This window comes from Zalophus californianus, chromosome 6 (assembly GCF_009762305.2).
Source record: "Zalophus californianus isolate mZalCal1 chromosome 6, mZalCal1.pri.v2, whole genome shotgun sequence".
NCBI lineage: Eukaryota > Metazoa > Chordata > Mammalia > Carnivora > Otariidae > Zalophus > Zalophus californianus.
In genome coordinates this window covers 24,621,875-24,645,313 of record NC_045600.1, presented here as the reverse complement: position 1 = coordinate 24,645,313, position 23,439 = coordinate 24,621,875, and the positions used below count along the sequence as shown (strand labels likewise).

Sequence of the window (23,439 nt, the reverse complement as noted above, 5' to 3'; positions counted from 1 at the left end):
AATGAAACTTCTCATATCTTTATGATAAACAGGAAGTTACGATGTGGAACCAGGCACTTAGGCCAGGGAGATAGGTTGCCATCCTCCTCATTGCTCCCATTTCAAACAGTCTTGGGATGTAAAACTGGCAGGTGACTTCTTCAACTTGTTAGAGGATTTACATACATTTCAAAAACAGAAAAAGGATTTAAATTACATGTTTTCTAAAGGAAATGTTTTAAGAAAAGGGAAGAGGGGAGTTCTCTTTTTACATCAGAGAAAAAAATTTTATTTTATTTTTTAAAGATTTTATGTATTTATTTGACAGAGAGAGACACAGCATGAGAGGGAACACAAGCAGGAGAAGTGGAGAGGGAGAAGCAGGCTTCCCGATGAGCAGGGAGCCCGATGCGGGGCTCAATCCCAGGACCCCAGGATCATGACCTGAGCCGAAGGCAGACGCTTAATGACTGAGCCACCCAGGTGCCCCCCCCAAAAAAATTTTAGTATTTTTAAAAATTTGTATTTATCCTTACAAACTGTGGCTTATAGAAGTGCCACTGACTATGGAATAGAGACTGGGGTTTGTTTACATGACTCTTTTATGTGGTACCTTCCAGACCTTTATAAAATGAAATTCAGGGGGTATCTGGCTGGCTCAGTCAGTAGAGAATGCGCTCTTGATCTTGGGGTTGTGAGTTTGAGCCCCACATTGGGGGTAGGGTTTACAAGGGAAGGGAGGAAGGGAGGGAGGGAGGGAGGGAGGAAAGAAGGAAGAAAGAAAGAAATTTAGGCTAGAGTCTACCCATGACTGGGTAGACTGCTCAAAAGAAATGACAAAATACTTCTTGCTTGAATGACTCCAGTTCCTCTCTAGTTTTATAGACTTAACTGTTCTTTCTCTTCCCAGCCTCACTTCTTAACCCTAAGAGCCACTAAAGGACTACCATAATCCAGAAAGACAATGATGTACCCTGCCCAATTCCCTACACCAAATGAATAGTCAAAGGAATCCCAATTCTTTTTTTTTTTTTCTGAGAAAAGGAACAGTACCTCAAATTAGCATTCATACCAAACTTTAGTATCTGATGATGAACCTACTTTTTTCCCAAGTTGGACCAATGAATTTCATCTCAGACCATTCTAAACCATACTATTGAGTTTGCCTGGCTCACAATTATGCAAAAAAGAAAAATGTAAATGATTAACCTAACACCATGGTGGTTTACATGTATAGTGAATGGTTTTGTTCAAAAGCACTTTACATTTAGCAAACATTTAGTGCAATGACAGAGTATAGTCAGTGTCCTCCTCCTCAACCTGATGGTCACACTTCCCTTCTGTTGTTTTCTACTCTATATCACTGACATAAAGTATTTGCAAAACATAAAGGAAATAACTTTGCTGTGTAAGAAGATCTATATTTTGCAAAATTATTTTTAGCCATTTAATATAAATGCCAGCTATTTGTAAAAATGGTTTTATGGTTTAAAATGGTTTAAATGGGGGCACCTGGGTGGCTCAGTCGTTAAGCGTCTGCCTTCAGCTCAGGTCATGATCCCAGGGTCCTGGGATCGAGCCCTGCATCGGGCTCCCGGCTCAGCGGGAAGCCTGCTTCTCCCTCTCCCACTCCCCCTGCTTGTGTTCCCTCTCTCTCTGTCTCTCTCTCTGTCAAATAAATAAATAAAATCTTAACATAAAATAAAATAAAATGGTTTAAATGGGTGAGGGGCAGCTAGGGTACCATTGGGAAGCATTTCTATGTAAATTGCCTAAAGAGACCTCAGAAGAAAGGATCCTGACTCTCCAAGTGTCCAACAATTTGAGATGAGCTATTTTTTTCTTTGTCAAGAAATACTTTCTTACCTATTTAAAATAAAAATAAAAATGGTTTAAATGGGAACAGCTTTAAATAAGATAGTTCCAGGACAGTCATATATAGCTGAAATAAACATGAAATGAGTCATAATTAACATTGTTTACCACATTTTATTTCTTTATCCAAAATGGTAGGAAAATCAAGCTGTATCATTTGTCAGCTACACACTGCTACAGGAAAACAAGCTGCAGTATGTACTGTCTAATAATGACATAACTTCTTGAATTTAGCTTTTAGAAGAAAGATAATTTATATTAACATGGCTTTCCTCAGGAAGGAGCTTACTTAAGTGTGTCAGGTTATACAGTTTCATTTGGTTGCTTCCAAAAAGCCAGACATACCCAAATAAACTGATGTAAAAGACCTCTTGTTTTATTCTATATGTTAAAGACATTAGTACAATTTTCTAATTCCTTAATGCCCAAACATGTGGCAAACACAGTACACTCACATGACTCCCAGTGTCAATTGTGATAATCAGGGTACAAGCATTGTGGAGGGAAAAAAATTCTGATTCCCGAGGTCTCTTCTCTTATTGAGAGTCAGAGCCTTGTGGAAACCCCTGGCTGCTGTCCTTGGGGTAGGGAGATACCAAATGAATCACAGTATCGATAGGTAAGGTGGTCCTGGAGAGCAGTACTGGCTGAGAGATGCTGACCAAAGGGTGTTTCCTTGAGTTGCACAGCAGTCAGATCAAACCAGGGGAAAGGCCTGGGGTGGGGGAAAAAATTCTGTTACTTTTTTATGTCTGTTTAATACTTCTGATTTGGCTGTTGAACATTTCCTTTAAAGAAAGTTTTCCAACACTTGGAAATATCAAACTAGAATTCATCAACATTCAGCTACAACTATTCACTATGTGGATTTAATTGTACTTGTGATGCGTTTTGCACATATGCGCATTTTTCTAAGTGCATTTGGGAGGGAATTCATGATTAAAGAATGATTATAATAATGACATTGACATCCTTTTCAGTGTATTTCCCTTGAATTTAGAAATAGAATATATAAGGGACACCTGGATGGCTCAGCAGGTTAAGCAATGGACTCTTGGTTTCAGCTCAAGTCATGATCTCAGGGTCAAGAGATCAAGCCCTCTGTCGGTCACTGTGCTGGGTGTGGAGCCTGCTTAAGATTCTCTCTCTCCCTCTGCCCCTCCCCCCTGCTTGTGTGCGGACTCTCTCTCTTTAAAAAAAAAAAAAGAGAAAGAAAATAGCATACATAAGAGGATCATGGACATTAGGAATAGAAAAGATCTGGAACACCTGAGTGGTACAGCCAGTTAAGTGTCTGACTCTTGGTTTTCACTCAGGGTCATGAGATTGAGCCTTATATCGGGCTCCATGCCCAGTGGGGAGTCTGATTGGGATTCTCTTCCTCTCCCTCTGCCCCTGCCCCAGTGCGTGCTCTCTTTCTAAAATAAATAAATCTTTTTTTTAAAAAAGAAAAGATCTGGGGCACCTGGATGGCTCAGTCATTAAGCTTCTGCCTTTGGCTCAGGTCATGATTCCAGAACCCTGGAATTGAGCCCCACATTGGGCTCCCTGCTCAGTGGGAAGCCTGCTTCTCCCTCTCCCACTCCCCCTGCTTGTGTTCCTGCTCTCACTATCTCTCTCTCTGTCAAATAAATAAATAAAACTTAAAAAAAATAGAAAAGATCTCATTTCTTTTAAGATATCCTCTTCAGTTATATAGAGAAAGAAGTAGAAGTTAATATGCAAATAAAAACAGAGCAATGTTAAGTATTACTCAAGTCAATTCAAGTTAAAAAGTATTAAGACATAGGATTGTTACAGTGTTAAAAAGATCAGAGTAAAAGCAAGGATATCTGTTCTCACCCTTCTTATTTAACATAGTCCTGGAAGTTGTAGACCCTGCAATAATGCAAGAAAGGGGGAAAAAAGTATACAGATTGGAAAGACAAAATGAATTTGTCCCTATTTATATGTGACATGATTGTTTATGTAGAAAATCCCAAGGAATCTACAAACAGAATGTCCCAGAACTAATAAATGAGTTCAGCAAAGTCACAGGAAATAATACAAAAACCAATTCTATATATATATATATATATATATATATATATATATATATATAGGCAATGAACTCTTGGGCACTAAAATTAAAAATGCAATTCCATTCACACACATACAAAAGGAATACTTGGATGTAAATCTAACAAAACATATATGACTTGCATACTGGGGCACCTGGGTTGGCATAGTTGGTTAAAAGTGGCCAACTCTTGGTTTTGGCTCAGGTCATGACCTGGGGGTTGTGAGATTGAGCCCGGCATCCAGCTCTGTGCTCAAGACAGAGTCTGCTTGAGATTCTCTCTCCCTTCCCCTTACCCCTCCAGCTCATGCTCGTGCTCTCTTTCTCAAATAAATAAATGAACCTTTACCACACACACACACACAAAAAGACTTATATACTGAAAACTACAAAATGCTGATGAAATAAAGAAGATCTAAATAAATGGAGAGACATACTGTGTTCATGGATGGGAAAACTCAACATAATAACGATGTCAATTCTCCATAAATTGATCTACAGATGTAATGGTAAGATAAAAATTAATTACAACACCAAATGCTGGTGAGGATGCAGAGAAACTGGATTATACATTGCTAGTGATAATGTATAACAGTACAACCACTCTGAAAAACACTTTGGCAATGTCTTAAAAAAACAAAACAAAACAAAAAGCATACAACTACCAAATGACCTAGGAATTGTAATCATGAGCATTTGTCCCAGAGAAATGAAAATTTATGTTCACAAAAAACCTGTACATGAATGTTCATAGCACTCTATTCATAATAGCCAAAAGCTGAAAAACAAAAACAAAAACAAAACAGCCAAAAATTGGAAACCACTCAGGAGTCCTTCAATGGATGAATGATTAAAGTATGGTATATCCATGCTATGAATACTACTCAGCAATAAGAAGGAATAAACTATTAATATACACAGCAACTTGGATGAATCTCCAGAGATTTACGCTGAATGAAAAAAGCCAATCCCAAAAGGTTACATACTCTATAATTCCATTTATATAACATTCTGGAAATGACAAAATATGGAAATGGAAAACAGATTAACAATTGCCAAGTTGAGGAGATGGCCAATATGAAGGATCACTCAGTGATAGATCTGTTCTAGATCTTGACTATATCAGTGGCATTATCCCGGTTGTAGTATTCTATTATAGTTTTATCATATCCATGTAGAGATATTTGTACTAAAATTTGTACATTGGGGGAAAGTAGATAAATGGGTACATGGAATTTCTTTGTATTATTTTTAAAAACTGCATGTGAATGATTCCACTCATATGTGGAATTTAAGAAACAAAACAAATGAACATAGGGAAAGCGAAAAATAAAATAAGATGAAAATTGAGAGGGAGGCAAACCATAAGAGACAATAAACTCTAGGAAACAGGATTGCTGGAGGGGTGGGGGGTGGGGGGAAGGGATAATTAGGTGATGGGCATTAAGGAGGGCACTTGATGTAATGAGCACTGGGTGTTATATGCAACTGATGAATCACTAAATTCTATGTCTTAAACTAATAAAAAAAAACAACTGCATGTAAATTATCTCAAAATAAAAGTTTTTTGGGGAGTGCCTGGGTGGCTCAGTCAGTTGGGCAGCCAACTCTTGCTTTCTGCTCAGGTCATGATTTCTGGGTCCTGGGATGGAGCCCTGAGTCGGGCTCTGCATTCAGTGCAGAGTCTGCATGAGGATTCTCTCTCTCCCTCTCCCTCTGCCCCTTCCCCTGCTCTCTAAAATAAATGAATAAATCTTTTACTTATTTATTTTTTAAAGATTTTGTTTATTTATTTGTTTGTTTGTTTGACAGAGAGAGAGAGAGCCAGAGAGCACAAGCAGGAGGAACAGCAGAGGGAGAGGGAGAAGCAGACTCCCCGCTGAGCAGGGAACCCAGTGCAGGGCTCAATCCCAGGACCTTGGGATCATGATGTGATCTAAAGGCAGAGGCTTAACCGACTGAACTACCCAGGCACCGCAATAAATAAATCTTTTTTAAAAAGTTGGTTTTTTTTTTTTTAAAGATTTTATTTATTTATTCATGAGAGAGAGAGAGAGAGAGAAGCAGAGGGAGAAGCAGGCTTCCCCACTGAGCCGGGAGCCCGATGCGGGACTCGATCCCAGGAACCTGGGATCATGACCTGAGCCGAAGGCAGACGCTTAACCATCTGAGCCACCCAGGCGCCCTAAAAAGTTGTTTTTTTAAAAGAGTGGGGATGGGGCTGATGATATGGCTTCAAACTTAGCAAAGATTACTAAAAATATAAAGAGAATGTGAGAAACTACAATCAGAGTGGAAATACTAATATGTCATGCCTCTCACTCTAACAAATGATCTGATGGAAAAGAATGTAGAGCAGCACTTTTCCAACTTTAATGTGGTTATCACTTGGGATTTTGTAAAAATGCAGATTCTGATTCCATATATCTGCGGTGAGGCCCCAGATTCTGTGTTTCTAAACAAATTCCCAGGTGATGGCAAGGATCCCAGCTAGTCTGAGTAGCAAGGATATAGTGGATTTGACTAACACAGGAACTTTGTGCCCAACAAGGTCATCATTCTTTTAAAGACCAATAGCACATAGCTGAAGAGGTTAGCTGAGCATGCTTAGCTCTTACTATTTTTATATTAATAATGTGATTGAAATTAAATGAGCCATAAATATTCAATTCAAGAAGCTAAGAAAAAGAGCTACAAAATAACGCAAAAGAAAAGAGGAAGGAACTAATTATTAAAAAGTAGAAATATTTGAATTAAAAAGTTGGCCAGTAGAATTGATAAAACTATAAAATGATTATTTTTAAAAGAGCGATAAAATAGACAAGCTGCTATCAAATATAACCAAGAAAAAAAATTAAAACACATATACAATCTTAGAAATGCAAAATGAGATATAATCTGATGAGATTTTTAAAATACAAGTATAATCATAGGCCATCAAATTTGAAATCCAGATAAAAATGAAATATTTTTGCTAGAAAAATACCAATTACCAAAGTTGACTCAAGAAGTAGTAAACCTGAACAGATCATAAACTGGAAAAACTGAAAAGATAGTCAAATTGCAACTTCCCCCGCAAGATATTTGGACTAGAGAGATCTACAGTAAAGTTCTGTCAGATCTTCAAGAAATCTATAATTCCTCTGTTCTGTTCCAGAACATAAAGACTTCCTAATTCTATAACATTAACACAATATTGATACCAAATTTGAAAACTACAGACCAATTTTGAGTATGATATACATGTCATAAATAAAATACAAGCAAAACCGATCTGGAAGTGTATTATTAGGTAGAGTTTAAGAATGCAACGAAAGCTTAATATTAGGAAATCTATGTTGTTTACAACATTAATTAAAGGAAGGGAGAGATATGAAACCCAGTCTACACATACATTTTGGTTAATGTGACTTTTCTTTTTTAAAGATTTTATTTATTTATTTGAGAGAGAGAGAGAGCATGCGTACACAAGCAGGGGGGATGGGGGGAGAGGCAGAGGGAGAAGCAGACTCTCTGCTGAGCAGGAATCCCAATGCAGGGCTAGATCCAAGGACCCTGAGACCATGACCTGAGCCAAAGGCAGTTGCTTAACCAACTGAGCCACCCAGGCACCTGGTTAATGTGACTTTTAAGTCTTTTTTTTTTTTTTAAAGATTTTATTTATTTTTTTGACAGAGAGAGACACAGAGAGAGAGCGAACACAAGCAGGGGGAGTGGGAGAGGGAGAAGCAGGCTCCCTGCCAAGCAGGGAGCCCGATGTGGGGCTCAATCCCAGGACCCTGGGATCATGACCTGAGCCGAAGGCAGACGCTTAATGACTGAGCCACCTAGGCGCCCCTTAAGTCTTTTTTTTAATCTATAAGCTCTGGGACACCTGGGTGGCTCAGATGGTTAAGCGTCTGCCTTCGGCTCAGGTCATGATCCCAGGGTCCTAGGATCGAGTCCCGCATCAGGCTCCCTGCTAGGTGGGAGCCTGCTTCTCCCTCTGCCTCTGCCTCTCTCTCTCTCTCTCTCTCTCTCTCTCTCACTCTCATGAATAAATAAATAAAACATTTAAAAAAAATCTGTAAGTTCCCCTTCCTTTTTTTTCTCTTGCAGTTCATTTGTTGAAGAAATTGTGTTGTTTATCCTCTAAAGTTTCCCATACTCTGGATTTTGCTGATTATATCTCATGGTCATTTAACACCTTCCTGTCTCTTGAATTTATATCTATAGATTTGATCAAATTCAGGTTTGACTTTTTTTATAGGAATATCTCATCTGTTTCTATTTTTTTTAATTTGTGTCTATTTTTATCCAGAAACACATTGTCTCTCCTTCTTCAGTGTTAAGACTGATTAATATATTCAGTCTGATCTATTCATTCTGAAGTTCCCCCATCAACTTTTCACCTAATGTTGCCTAGATTCATTATTTCATTAGAGGTCACAAAATGATGATATTCTATCACTCCTTTTTCATTTTCAACTTGATAAATAGCGCCAGAAGCCAAGAGCAAACATCCTACTCAGCGATTTAACACTAAAAACATAGCCTATTTTCAAGTTCATTTGTCACAGCATATATTAATAGTAGTTACCTCTGGAGAAGGGGATTTGAGGCAGGTACCTTCACTTTCGGTTTGGTACATTTTAGTTGATACCCTATTTACTACAAACATTTGTTACTTTTCTAATTTTTCATGTCATTTTTTCAAAAATTCACATGAAGGGGGCGGCTGGGTGACTCAGTCAGTTAAGTGTCTGACTTTGGCTCAGGTCATGATCTTGGAGTCCTGGGATCCAGCCCCGAGTCAGGGTCCATGCTCAGTGGGGAGTCTGCTTGTCCCTCTCTCTCTGCCCCTCCCCCCCATGCTCTGTTTCTCAAATAAATAAATAAAATCTTTTTAAAAAAATTCACATGAAGAATAAATGTGTAAGAAGGATTAAGATTCTGGAAAATAATATTAAAAAGGACTTGGTGTACCAGATACCAAAATATAGATACACATTACAGTAATTAATCATAGTATGGGAATAGAAAAATAGGTCCACAGTTCAGAATACAGTCCAAAAATATGCCCACGAATATCTTGCAGTTTAGCAAATGATAAAAATCTTATTTCAAATTGGTAGGAAAAGAAATGGCTACTCTATAAATAATGTTAGGACAACTGGCTTTCCAAAATGAATAGAAGATATTAAAAATCCCAAACTGATTAAAGATTTAAATATTTAAAAAATAAATTACTAGAAGAAAATACAGAATATCTTAAGATGAAGAGGTTCTTTTTTTTTTAAGATCTTATTTTTATTTATTTGACAGAGAGAGACACAGCCAGAGAGGGAACACAAGCAGGGGAGTGGGAGAGGGAGAAGCAGGCTTCCCGCAGAGCAGGGAGCCCCATGCGGGACTCGATGCGGGGCTTGATGCGGGGCTCGATCCCAGGACCCCGGGATCATGACCCGAACCGAAGGCAGACGCTTAACGACTGAGTCACCCAGGCGCCCCAGATGAAGAGGTTCTTAATAAGTATGATTTGAAACCCTAAAGCCATAGAGAAGTAATTTGACAATTTTGACTACAAAAATTAGAATACCTGAACAGCAAAAGTTACCAAAAAGAGAAATATGAAAATTATTTCCAATATACATAACATATTCCTACGAAAAACCTTTTTCTTTTTTTTAAAGATTTTATTTATTTGACAGAGAGAGACACAGCGAGAGAGGGAACACAAGCAGGGGGAGTGGGAGAGGGAGAAGCAGGCTTCCCGCGGAGCAGGGTTCCCGATGCGGGGCTCGATCCCAGGACCCTGGGATCAGGACCTGAGCTGAAGGCAGACGCTTAATGACTGAGCCAACCCAGGTGCCCCTAAAAACCTTTTCTAAAACAACAAATAGGGCACCTGGGTGGCTCAGATGGTTAAGCGTCTGCCTTCGGCTCAGGTCCTGATCCCAGTGTCCTGGGATCGAGTCCCGCATTGGGCTCCCTGCTCCTTGGGGGCCTGCTTCTCCCTCTGCTTCTCTCTCTCTCTCTCTGTCTGTCATGAATAAATAAATACAATCTTTAAAAAAAAAAAAACAAATAAAAGCAAACAATCCAAAAGAAAAATAGGCAAAGAATTTAAAATGAGAATAAGAGAGAACACAAGAGCGGGCGCCTGGGTGGCTCAGATGGTTAAGCGTCTGCCTTCGGCTCAGGTCATGATCCCAGGGTCCTGGGATCGAGTCCCGCATCAGGCTCCCTGCTCCTTGGGAGCCTGCTTCTCCCTCTGCCTCTCTCTCTCTCTCTCTGTCTCTCATGAATAAATAAATAAAATCTTTAAAAAAAAAAAAAAAAGAGAGAACACAAGAGCAACAAGTTGGAAGTTGGAAAAAATATGGACAAATGATAACACTGAGCTGAATCTGAAGTCAGCAATAGGGAAAACCAAGACACAGTCCATTTACATCATAAAACCCGCAAAAGACTCAGGAAGCACATCAGGAATTGGAAGTGTGATGGGACTAAAAATAGGATGATGGGTTGAAAATCTTAAAAGGGATAGAGACCCTCACAGCACCCTACCCAATGCTTTACAGTCAGGAGACTGTCCCTCCTCCCCCGATTTATTTATTTATTTTCTGGAAGGGTTAAATAGAGAGTCTCTGGACAGGGGAACAATAGGCACTGTTGAAGGAAAGGATTTGTTGAATAGAGGGGGAAGAAAGTAAAAAAAAAAAAAAATCTAGTGATAAGACCACCCCTCTTCTTACACACATACACAGCTTTCTTTCCCCAAGTTGGGTCCCAAAGACTTAAAGATATCAATATTCAAGGTTTTCCAAGGAAACAGCCGATCAAATCACTCTGTAGAAAAGACCACAGTAGCGCAAACAGAGTTTCCAAAAGGGGGATACCTCAGGGGGAGAACATTTGACTGCAGAGTTTCCAAGCAACTTTCTAGTACTGGGATCTTAAATATGAGCAAAATTCTCCATATACTTGAATAAAACTTCTCAAATGAATGATAGACACCAAAACAAATGATCAGTAAACAACCTGAAGGAAACAGACTTCTCAAAGAAAAAAAATTCTCTCATTTACATTCTCAAAGGGATAAGAGATGGTATTGCATAATGAAATGACAACAGTATGCTACATAAAAAAGGAATATTTGGAGACTCTTTTTTTTTAAAAAAAAGATTTTATTTATTTGACAGAGAGAGACACAATGAGAGAGGGAACACAAGCAGGGGGAGTGGGAGAGGGGGAAGCAGGCTTCCTGCTGAGCAGGGAGCCCAATGTGGGGCTCGATGTGGGGCTCGATCCCAGGACCCTGGGATCATGACCTGAGCCAAAGGCAGGCACTTAACCACTGAGCCACCCAGGCGCCCCTGAATATTTGGAGATTCTTCAAAAATCTTTGAAAATATTCAAAATAGGGGCCCCTGGGTGGCTCAGTCCAGTAAATGCTAAGCGTCTGCCTTCATCTCAGGTCATGATCTCAGGGTCCTTAGAGCCCTGAATCTGGCGCTCAGTGGCAAGTTGGCTTCTCCCTCTTCCTCTGTGACCTCTCACACTTTTGCTCTCTCTCAAATAAATAAATAAAATATTTAAAAAAAAAGAAAATATTCAAAATAGGGGCATCTGGGTGGCTCAGTCAGTTGGGCATCTGACTCTTGGTTTCAGCTTGGGTCATAGTCTTGGGGTTGTGGGATTGAGCCCTGTGTTGACTCCCTGCTCAGCGGGGAGTTTGCTTCTCCCTCTCCCTTTGCCCCTCCCCATTGCTTGTGCTCTCTCTCAAATAAATAATACCCTTTTTTAAAAAGGAGGAAAGAGGGCGCCTGGGTGGCTCAGTTGGTTAAGCAACTGCCTTCAGCTCAGGTCATGATCCTGGAGCCCGGGATCGAGTCCCACATCAGGCTCCCTGCTCTGCGGGGAGTCTGCTTCTCCCTCTGACCCTCTTCCCTCTCGTGCTCTCTATCTCTCATTCTCTCTCTCTCAAATAAATAATAAAATAAAATCTTTAAAAAAAAAAAAAGGAGGAAAGATAAAATCAGAGTACCAGTCCAGGAGGTCCAACACTGGACTAATAAAATATTTAGAAAAAGAAGAAAGAAAACAGGCAAGGAAACAAAATTATTGGAGAAAATTTGAGAACTTGACATTCAGATTGAAAAGGACTACTGAATGTTGTTTCTTTTATGGGTATCAGTTACATGGGTATTTCCTTTACAATAGTTTATTAAACTGGATATTTATGTATTTATGGGATATGTACTTTTCTGTGTATGTGTTATATTTCACAAAATTTTTTTAAATTAAGGGTCGGAGGGGGAAGGAAAGGCTCACCCTATGCCCAACACAGTGAGTTAAAACAGACCCACATGAAAAATAAATAAAATAAAACAGACGCACATCATGACACATCATAAAATTTCAGGATACTAAGGTCAAAAGATCCTACAAGCGTCCAGAGAGAAAAGAAACAGATTTCAAAGGATGAATTCAAGAGTTAGAATGGCACTGTACCTCTCAATAGCAGCTCTGTCTGTAAGACAATGAAGCAATGCCTTTAAAATTCTGAGGGAAAATCACTTCTAACCTAGAATTCTATACCTGGCTATGTTCTCAATAAAATATTAGGTTAAAATAAAAACATTTTCAGACATAGTCTCTTTAAGTTACTTCCTATGCATTCTTTCCTAAGGAAGCTATTGGAGGAGGATATGAGCCACCACTATGAAAGAAAAAACCGTGCCAGGGGAAGAGGGAGCCAGGAAAAAGAGATCCAACATTCAAGAGAGAAAGGAATCACAGGCTAAGGGGGAAGGAAAATCCCCAAACGGAAAGTGCTTCACAGGCCATTGGTGATTAATTAGAATACAAAAGATAAGAGAGAATCAAGGATCACTTCCCTAGTTCTGGCTTGAACAGCTTGGCAGAAGAGCATGTAATTAGGTGAGAAACACCAGCAGAGCAGGTAGGAGAGCAGGTATGCTTCTGGACTGTTGAGTTTGAGGGGAGATGGTGACCACAAGCTTCCCCGGGTTTCAAGCTGACATCTAGACTAGAGACACAGAGTCGTACGCTGTTGGTGTAAAGATAGCACCCGAAGTCCCTGAAGTGGAAGAGCACAGCCGTGAACACAGTGCAGAGCGGCAAGCGAAGAAGGCCTAGGACAGAGCCCTGAAAACTCCCAGACATCGGAGGAGGCAAAAGAAAAGCTGCTGGCAAAGGAGGAGCTAGAGAGACAGGAATAAAATGAGGAGAATGTGAGGGTAGCAGGAAAGTCAAGAGAAGAGATTGCTTCAAGGAGGATGGAATGTTCAATAGCCAAGGAAGAAAAGGATTAAAAAGTATCCAGTGGGGGCACCTGGGGGGCTCTGTCAGTTGAACGTCAAACTCTTGATTTCGGCTCAGGTCACGATCTCAGGGTCCTGAGATTGAGCCCCACGTCGGGCTCTGCACTCAGCGGGGTGTCTGCTTGGGATTCTCTCTCTCCCTGTCCCTCTGCTCCTTCCCTCACTGGTGCGTGCTCCCTCTCTCAAAATAAAAAATAAATAAGGTAAATAAAATAAAATAAAATAATAAAATAAAATAATAAAATAAAATCTTAAAATAAATAGAATAAAATAAAATAAAATGTGACCAGTGAATTTCGTGGCATGGAAATCACTGGTAACTGGTAACAAGGGCAACGATTTTTCCCTATTAGATCACCAAAGTTTAAAAAGATTGATCAAGTAATCAAGCTGTAGAGAAATGGTGCACTCATGCACTACTGGTGGAAATGTAAATGAGCACCACGTTTTCGATAAGCAACTTGGGAATACCTATCAAACGTAAAATATATATAACCTCTGACCCAGAAATATCCTTCTAGAACATTCTTCTAGATGTTCCTCCGAGAGAATTATTGGTACAGGTGTGCAAAGTAAGTACGAGAATGTTCAGTAGCAGCCCCGTATTCAGAATTTGGGAGATGGGAAAACTACATCGCCATCAAGAAGGAATAAGATGAATAAATTTAATGAAATAATTAATGTATCCAACAGATACCTATGCAGTTGCTCATAAATGAAGTAGATATGATTGTACGGACATAGAACGGTGTCTATAACGTAGCAAGTGAAAAATCAGTATACACAGTCTGCATGTTTCTAAAATGTATAGATAAAAAGATAAAATATAAAAACCAAATGGTATTTGGGGGACAAAGGAGGGCTTTCACTTTTCCACTAGTTGGATTTTTTACAAGAATGTATTATTTTGGGGGCACCTGGGTGGCTCAGTTGGTTAAGCAACTGCCTTCGGCTCAGGTCATGATCCCAGGGTTCTGGGACCGAGCCCCGCATCAGGCTCCCTGCTCAGCGGGAAGCCTGCTTCTCCCTCTGCCCTCCCCCCCTGCTCATGTGCACTCTCTCTCTCTCTCTCTCCCTCTCTCTCTTTCTCCCTCAGATCAATAAAACCTTTTTAAAAAAACAAGAATTTGGGGCGCCTGGGTGGCTCAGTCATTAGGCGTCTGCCTTCGGCTCAGGTCATGATCCCAGGGTCCTGGGATCAAGCCCCGCGTCAGGGCTCCCTGCTTTGCGGGAAGCCTGCTTCTCCCTCTCCTGCTCCCCCTGCTTGTGTTCCCTCTCTCGCTATGTCTCTCTCTGTCAAAGAAATAAAATCTTTAAAAAAAAAAACCCAAGAATGTATTATTTTTATAAAATTTTAAGATTATATGAAAGGAAAAAAAGAGAGAAAAAGCACCTGCTAAGACAACAGTGCAGGAGAAATTAGAATAGCCAGCTGTCTGATGCCTTACCTTCGCTGAGATAGGTTCTTGCTATAGATTTGGCTGACAAAATCATGTAATTGAAATTTGGGGCAAGATGCTCCATCTTTCTCACAGTCTTCAAAGTGCACAGAGAGTAACAGTTCATTCAGAAGCTGCAGCACTTGTAAGTGAGGCATGTCCCTTGCGGTGCAGATGTTTAGGACCGCGTATAACACTCCCTCCAACCACTTGATATTGAGGATTATTCCCCCTACACATTAATGGGGAGGGAAATACCAGTTAGCACCACCAAAAGGGTTTGCCTAGAATATAGGACAACCCCCAGGCAGTGAACAACCACCTTTTTTTCAAGATAGGTTGGTCGTAAGAAAGAACCTGAAGATAAGCAAACACTCCTCTTTGTAAGCCAAGAGCCCTAATTGTGCCCTTTATAACAAATTGTGTGTTACCCCTACCCTAGGAGGACAGGTATGACTAATGTAAACATTGCTAATGGCAAAAGCATCCTCGAAATCTCTAGAATGATCCTTCCAATAAGGAGAAGAGACCAGGGAAAAATACAAGATTAGAGCAGGGAAAAGCCATGTAGTGCCAGACATCACATCCTCTTGTTTAAATAGGCTCTTACCTCTGGCTGTTTCTAGTTTAGCCTTAACAGGTCTAAGTGCTCAGACTTCTCTGCTTTCCCTAAAGAAGGCTGGCTTTTTGCCACCAAAACTGCTCCCATTCAAAACCTAAATAGCTGGGGGTGCCTGGGTGACTGAATTGGTTGAGTGTCTGCCTTTGGCTCAGGTCATGATCCCGGGGTCCTGGGATCAAACCCCCACTCGGGTTCCCTGCTCTGTAGGGAGCCTGCTTCTCCCTCTCCCTCTGCTGCTCCCCCTGCTCATGTGTGTGCTCTCTTAAACAAATAAGTAAGATCTTTAAAAACAAAACAAAAAACCTAAATAGCTGTGAATATGTCCAGCCTGTACGCCCCCTACACACATACCCAAGACACAACACACACACACACTGGGATTATAAAATAGCACCAGGCCAAGAAGAAAGTAACTTTTAAAAGAATGCCAAAAACATGGCAAGCCAGTACCAGCAGGACTGTAGGGACAGGTAGCCTGAAGAATCACAGGATCTTGGAGGGCAGCTGTGATGTCCTTGTTGGCCCCCCAGATGTTGACAAAATTTTCAACACACTGATACTGAGGCCGCAAGATATTGGTGTGGTTCAGTAGGAGTTTCAACCTGAAAGGAAAGCACCCAAGACAGGGAGTGCAGAGCCAGTACTCCCATAAACCACTCCATGACCCACTGCGTTGGATCGCATCCAACCCCCTCCCCCCCCACCCTGCGACTTCCTGCCCTGCACGGCGCTGCTCAGAGGCAACTGTGGGTGCAGGCAGCACTGAGGGCACCAGTTAACCGTTGTCTTGTTCGGCAGTCTACCTGATGCTTAGTGAATGTGGTCTCTTGCCAGGCACTAGGCTAGACAGCAGGGGTACAAAAATAATATTTGACACATGCTGTCAATCACTTTTCATGGTGTTGACTTCCCACTGATGCACAAGGGGAACACAAGTCAGGTTCAAGTGGTGGGAAGCAATGCTCCATTGCAGTTCTAACCATCTGCCCATCAAGGGAGACAGTCCACCCACAAGGGCTGTTTATGGAGAAGTGGGGAAGACACAATTAGAAAGGCTGGCTGGGTGTTGCAGATGAAGCTGCTCTTCCACCTCATTACTGGGAATGACCGACCCCAAGGGGGAGGCAGGGGGCTGGGGTGGAGGTGGGGGGGAGGATCCAGATAGGAGCGGATGGAGCAGTTCTGCCAGCTTCCCACTCACCCTAATAGGCTACCTGGCTACTGGGACGGCAGCCACGAAGCTGTACACGATGCAACCTTTCTCCAGGCGGGTTTGAATTTCTAGGCAGATATTAGGCAGCTGAGAGGGCAGGCAGCAGAGGAACAGCACGTTGGCCCAGTCCACCAGATAAGGGTTATGGTAAAAACACTGGATTCCCAGTTTCTGGAACTCATCTGGGAGGGATAAAGGAAGAAAGAAAGATCACATTACAAAGGAGTTTGACCTAAACATCAGCTGTGGGGAGAGGATGACAATGACTTTTTCTCAAGTCCTCTCTCCACATGAATCAGAGAGACCCCCTCCGGACGTCTTCTAAAAGACATGTGCCACGCCCTAACCCCATCATCAAAAAAGCTAGTGTCACTGCAGCCGTGCTGGAGATAATAATTCATCCTATCTTACTTTTAGACCAAATGCTAGAATTTTTCAGGTTGGTTGGTTAGGAAGAAAAAAATCTGGAAGAAGCCTTCTTGCTCTAATTTAATGATGGTTTATCATGTGCCAGGTAGTGTACAAAGTACTTTACATACATTATCTAAGTCAGTCCCCACAAGGACCTTCTGAGACTAGTATTATTCCTATATTATAGATGAGGAAACTGAGGTTTTGAGAAATCACATGGCTTGAGCTGGTGGGAAAGGCTAAGAGAATGGAAGAACATAGGGCAGAGGCTGGGAGGAGTTTGGAAAGATATACTTACAGTTTCAGTAAAGTATATGCAACTTATTGTTATTTTTTTTTATTTTGGTGTAGTCCCAAGAGTTTTTTTTTTTTTTTAAATATTTATTTATTTGAAAGAGCGAGAATGAGAGAGAGAGAGTACATGGGCGGGGGAGGGTCAGAGGGAGAAGCAGGCTCCTCGCTGAGCAGGGAGCCTGATGCGGAACTCGATCCCGGGAGTCTGGGATCATGACCTGAGCCGAAGGCAGTCGCTTAACCAACTGAGCCACCCAGGTGCCCGCAACTTATTGTTATTTTAACAGGATAGTTTTAAACGTTGAGAGAAATGTGATGACTCATGTATTTACATTCAGTCACTGGCAGTTAATCATTTGTACTTATTCGATATGGATTTCAAAAGTAAAAATGTAAACTCACATAAGGTAGTATGTTTTAAGGGTTGTTGGAAAACAGAATATTACAGACATTGGAGAAGTGAGTTCTTATTTTAACCACCAAGGGTATAATGTAACATTTGACGCTGATGTTATCTGGGCACTCATAAACCTAGAAGATGGATGGGACAAAGAGGAAGTTTAGAAAACATGCACGTCCATACTTCTTTCACAGGTTGTTCTCAAAATTGTATAGAATCTGATGCTAAGGGACGCCTGGGTGCTCAGTCGGTTAAGCCTCTGCCTTTGGCTCTGGTCATGATCCCTGCTTTGGGATCCCTGCTCACTAGGCAATCTGCTTCTCCCTCTCCCTCCTCCACCCCAGCTCATGCTCTCTTCTCTCTCTCTCTCTGTCAAATAAACAAAATCTTTAATAATAATAATCTGATGCTAAGCATTTTTTTTTAAGATTTTCTTTATTTATTTGAGAGAAAGAATGAGAGAGAAAGAGCACATGAGAGGGGGGAGGGTCAGAGGGAGAAGCAGACTCCCTGCCAAGCAGGGAGCCTGATGCAGGACTCGATCCCGGGACTCCAGGATCATGACCTGAGCCGAAGGCAGTCGCTTAACCAACTGAGCCACCCAGGCACCCTGATGCTAAGCATTTTGAATTCTTTCTTCCTTACACAACATGCAGGGATGTTCTAAAACTGTAATTTTATTATTAATAAATATAGTGCTTTCCAAAGAATATATGCACCTTATTGAAACATATATACTAGTCCTATTGATGAAATCTGAGAAATTTGTTTTACATGGTAAGATTTTTTTTAAGTTTAATATAGAAAGAATGCTTGCAAATTAAAAAGAAAAATTCAGTCAGGCACTCCAACAGAAAAACTGGACAAAAAGAACTCAAAAAAAGGAACGGGTAATAAAGCTATAAAACATATTCAGTTCTTTAGTGATAAGTAAAGAATATATTAAAACAAGAAAAATTTAAAAGGTATATTAAAATGGTGATTAAGGGGCACCTGGGTGGCTCAGTAGGTTGAGCGTCTGACTCTTGATTTCAGCTCAGGTCATGATCTCAGGATTAGGAGATGGAGCCCTGCTTTAGGCTCCGTGCTTAGTGGGAAGACTGCTTGAGATTCTCTCTCTCTTTCCCTCGCCCTCTGCTCCTCCCCAACTCGCACGCACGTGATCTCTCTCAAATAAATAAATAAATAAATAAATCTTTAAACACACACACACACACACACACACACATCTTTCTGGCTTCTTTCAGGGCTAGCAAGCAGAGAACTCAGTATGCTGCGTGCAGGGACTCCTTATTCAAGGGACCCTTTCAAAATGGCCTCATCAACACCCACATCCCTCTCTGCCACAAACTGTTCCTCACCCAGGGCCTCTGGCCTCCGAGTGGAGATCCTCAGGTTCTCAGCAGGGATGGGGACAAGCTGAAGCAGTACACGAGCCAGTTGCTTCCCAAGGTGACCACCTCCAATGATGCCCACCTTTAACTCATCATCATCGGGAATGCCAGTAAGCAATCCAGTCAAGGGACAGCTGGAAGTCTGCTTCTCATGGAATGATTCTCTGGAGAACACATAAATAAATACACATGAACCCTGTAGCTCTTCTTAACTGTCAACCTCCGATGTTCTCTGCTTTAACTTCCTCATGTGGCAGCCTGGTGGCCCCTGAAGTACTCCAGAGATAAGGCATTCCAATTAGGTGCCACTTACTCAGCATTGCTGGGGAATGAAATGTTCCCCCTGAGCAAATTTTCCACAAAGTAAAGCGTCCCACTTCAAGGGACTGAAACTTGTTTAAAACATTTTTAAATGATCATATTTTGTTGTTGTTACATGTACCATGCATTTCCCTGCCTTCTTAAACACAAGGTCTGAATATTTAACTGTTTGACTCAAAACTATCATTGTGAACTGCTGTTTATGCAGCATCCTGGAACACTGTGGGCCAGTTGCTTCATTGCTTCCTGTGTAGACAGTTGTCAGTTTTCATTGCCATCATGATAAGCATACCCCTCTTCTACCACATACCTACTCTTTCTGCTTTGCTATTTTAGTTTTGCATACATCTGGGTAACCAGGTAACTTAGCTTTTTTCAAACATATGATTTATAAAAGGAAGTGGTATATAGGGGAAAACAAACCTGAGAAATTGAGGATCAAAGGTTTGAGACCACTCTTTCCAGAGGCTCACTTACTGTTGGTTCTGGATGTGTATCCTTGGCCCAAGGTGAACAAAGTCTGACCTCTGAATACATAAGGCATTGTTTTCTGTTTTTATATGACAATCTTATATTTGTTCTCTATTTCTGTTAAAATTAGACTTAAGCTCTGGAGTTTCCATATAAACATCACAAGCCACATTCTATTTAAAGCTTCTCTCTAGGTTGAAAGGAAAGCATTTACTCTGTGCCTGATCCTCCCAAATATAAAATGCCTCCCAGAAATTTCACATTTTGGTTTCTCACCACTCATCTGGGATGCAACCAGAAAGTTTATGTATTCTTATCAGTCAACTAATCAGCAGACTTATAAAGCAGCCTGCCTCTTTGTGTATCTGCTATATCTGTAATATGTTCAATTCAGATCTGGTCCCACCATTCAGGAGTTGATCTAATTTCAGAAAAAAGTAGTCTGGGGGCGGGGGAGCACTATCAATGTTCCAGGAGTAGCCTATAGAATCCAGGAGTCTGGGCTTAGGCACCTGGCTCTCACACACTTCCTGTTTAAGTGTCTGAAGCCGCATTGTATAAAGACACCAGAGGTCAGGACTAGACTGAGCTTCTTTGCAAATCAGTATCCTTGGGTTTCATGCAAGTCAGCTGACGAAAAGGACCCCCCGAGTTTCAGGTGGCTTTCCTGTTAGGGAGAATTCCACTATTAGCTTAGCCCAGAAAGGGAGAACCAACCTCATTTTCAGCCAACAGCCACAGGATAGTCATTGGTAGCTGTGGAAGACAAGCTGGTGGTCCCAGTGAGTGAGTGAATGGGTGAATGAATGATCATTTAATCAATCCACCCACCAAAAGGAAGTCACCACAATCTGTGCTTCGTTATGTAACCACAGCCAGCGGACTCTGGTATGCATTTCCCAGTGCCTTCAGACCACAGTGATTGACTGTGGGTTGGAATAGGTAGGAAGACACTCCCCCTGCCAAAGGTATCCTCCAATATAGAAAGTTTAAGTCATTTGGATACTCCCCGGTGAGATTCTTCTCCATCTGCCCTACCTTGGAGACCTAGCTTACCTCAAGTTACAGAGTAGCTTGCAGAAGAAGGTTGCATGGGCACAGGCCTTGATCATCAGCCCTCGAGAACGGCCCTGCAAATACAGCCAGCTGCGATCTTCCTCTTGAATCCCATACTCAAACTGCAGGGACTCAAGGTCCCCTAGCATGTCCATTTCTAAGCCACCATCTCCTGCAGTGACAGATGCCAATCAGTTTGGCTCCCTGTCTTGGAAGACGAGGGAGTCTATGCAGGAGGGTGTGTGCCCAAGTCACAGGCTCTTGTGATGGTGGGCTTCAGCACCTCTCTCCTCCCACATTCTGTACTTGCAGTGTGAGTCCTGGAGGATTCCTATGCACTGACTGCCCATGGATCAGGAATACCTGGATTCACAAAAAAACTGAACAAAAATCCAAAGTAACGTTCCTCCACATAGGCTACATGCACATTTTCAAGAGATGCATTTACATTAGCAGTGGGTTTCACAGATGCTCGTGAGCCAGGACCTTCTCCCTTCCACTCCCTCCTAAGCCTTAGAAATAGAACTGGGCATGTACACCACACTTCAGAAGAATTCTTTTCACTAAACTCTGTGTTCCCCAAAGGATAGGAAAGAGCCCAAAATAACTAACATGGTCCCCTGCCTAGGGCAAGGACAGTTGGATTTTAGAAAATGAAGCCAGAGATACATAAGCCCGTTTACATATATCTCTCACCAACCAAAGTGAGGAGAAGGTGGCACTACTCCTCAGTACTTCTGGTCCTGGAGAGTAAGAATACATTTCCAGGGAGAATTACCCAAGAAAGCTGTCATTATGACTCCTTAGCTACCAGATTACTTCAGTCTCTGAGCCTTAAAGGGGCCAGCCCCACAGAGAGATTTTCAGACCTGCCTCATGAGGACAGGAATTCTTTCCACTAGTTTCCCCCCCACCCCGAGGATTTATTTGAGGGGGGAGGATCAGAGGGAGAGGGGTAGAGTCTCAAGCAGATTCCCCACTGAGTGCAGAGCCCAACACAGGGCTTGATCTCACGACCCTGAGTTCATGACCTGAGCCGAAATCAAGTCAGACACTCAACCAACTGAGCCACCCAGGCGCCCCTTTCCACTACTTCTAGGAGCACTAGAAACAGGGAAGTATGGGATCCTCCTTTTCCTAACAGAAGATTCTAGACTTCTAGATTTTTCCCAGACTGTAATATCATACAGATCTCAGCACTAGTCAAGGAGTTATTTTTCAAACTCCTTCTTTTGTATTCAAGATACTGATGAGTAAGATGAGTAAGTTCTGGGGATCTAATGTACACCATAGTGACTATAGTTAATTATACTATATACTTGAAATTTGCTAAGAGTAGATTTTAAATGTACTCACCACATACATAAAAGGTAATTATATGAGATGACAGATGTATTAACTGAACTGTGGTAATCATTTCACAACATATATCAAATCATCATGTTGTATGCCTTAAATATCTATAATTTTTATTTTTTATTTTATACAATTATACTTCAATAAAGCCAGGGAAAGAAATCAGTGATATTCAGAACTCTATTTTATTATAGCAATGGCAAAACTGAGATCAGAAATCAAAACTAGCTCAAATCTCTAATCCACTTTTTTTGAAAGTAATCTCTACATTGCATGTGGGGCTTGAATTCTCGACCCCGAGATCAAGAGTTGCACCCTCTACAGACTGAGCCCGTGAGGCACCACTCTAATCCACTTTTTAAATTAAAAAAAAAAAAATTGAGGTGAAACTCACATAACATAGCCATTTAGAAGTAAACAATTCAGTACATTCACAATACACTCATACCCACTACCTCTAGTTCCAAAACATTTTTATCTTCCCGATGAAAGTAAACCCTATACCCGTTAAACAGTTACTCCCCACTTGCCGGCCACCCTCCTCAGCCCCTGGCACCCCAAATCTGCTTTTTGTCTCTGCGGATTTACCTTTTCTGGATGTTTCACGTGAATGGAACCACAAAATATGCGACCTTTCATGTCTCTGGCTTCTCTAATCCCTTTCATAGCAGGGCTCTTTTTAGTTTTGTTTTTTTTTTTAATTTAAATTCAAATTTGTTAACATCCAGTGCAGCCCTGCTTTCAGGAGCATCCAGCAATTGATCCCCCACATACAAGCCGTGTGCTCATCCCAGCAAATGCCCGCCTAAGTGCCTATCAGCCATTTAGCCCATCCCCTCTCCTACCTCCCCTGCAGCAACCCTGTTTGTTCTCTATAGTTAAGTCTCTTATGGATTATTTCCTGCTGTTTTTATCTTATTTTACGTTTCCTTCCCTTCCCCTATGTTCATGATGTTGTTTCTTAAATTCCACGAGTGAAATCATCTGATTGTTTTCTCTGACTTATTTTGCTTAGCATAATATATTCTAGTTCCATCCACGTTGTTACAAATGGCAGGATTTCATTCTTTTTCATCAGAGTTATTTTCTGTGTGGTGTATGTATATACAGTGTGTGTACACTGTGTATCAGGCTGGAGCCCGATGCGGGGCTCGATCCCAGATCCCCGGGACCATGACCTGAGCCGAAGACAGACGCTTAACCTGATGAGCCACCCAAGT

At 41.4% G+C, this 23,439-nt stretch overlaps 1 protein-coding gene across 5 annotated transcripts; it reads right to left on the bottom strand.

Moving 5' to 3' along the window:
- Window positions 1–5: 5 nt before the first annotated feature.
- NOXRED1 (NADP dependent oxidoreductase domain containing 1) lies at window positions 6–21,620 on the bottom strand. 5 transcript variants are annotated; one of them, XM_027569186.1, is made up of 8 exons: window positions 21,560–21,620; window positions 20,864–21,035; window positions 18,983–19,179; window positions 16,518–16,698; window positions 15,754–15,905; window positions 14,691–14,913; window positions 2,310–2,569; window positions 6–144 (listed from the first exon to the last, which is right to left on the bottom strand). In XM_027569186.1, the coding sequence occupies exons 2-7, from the start codon at window positions 21,016–21,018 to the stop codon at window positions 2,401–2,403; spliced, it is 1,077 nt and encodes a 358-aa protein (XP_027424987.1). In that variant the 5' UTR covers window positions 21,019–21,035; window positions 21,560–21,620; the 3' UTR covers window positions 6–144; window positions 2,310–2,400. The 5 variants fall into 5 exon arrangements, with proteins under 5 accessions (XP_027424987.1, XP_027424990.1, XP_027424988.1 ...); XM_027569189.1 differs by having other exon boundaries at window positions 21,564–21,601; XM_027569187.1 differs by having other exon boundaries at window positions 20,864–21,243; window positions 21,560–21,595.
- Window positions 21,621–23,439: the final 1,819 nt, after the last annotated feature.

Coding starts and splice junctions, on each gene's coding strand:
- NOXRED1 (XM_027569186.1), bottom strand. CDS start 21,018: ATGGACATGCTAGGGGACCTTGAGTCCCTGCAGTTTGAGTATGGGATT. Junction 15,906..16,517: donor GCTGCCGTCCCAGTAGCCAG/GTAGCCTATTAG, acceptor CTTTCCTTTCAG/GTTGAAACTCCTACTGAACC. Junction 14,914..15,753: donor CTGTCCCTACAGTCCTGCTG/GTACTGGCTTGC, acceptor ATTAATGTGTAG/GGGGAATAATCCTCAATATC.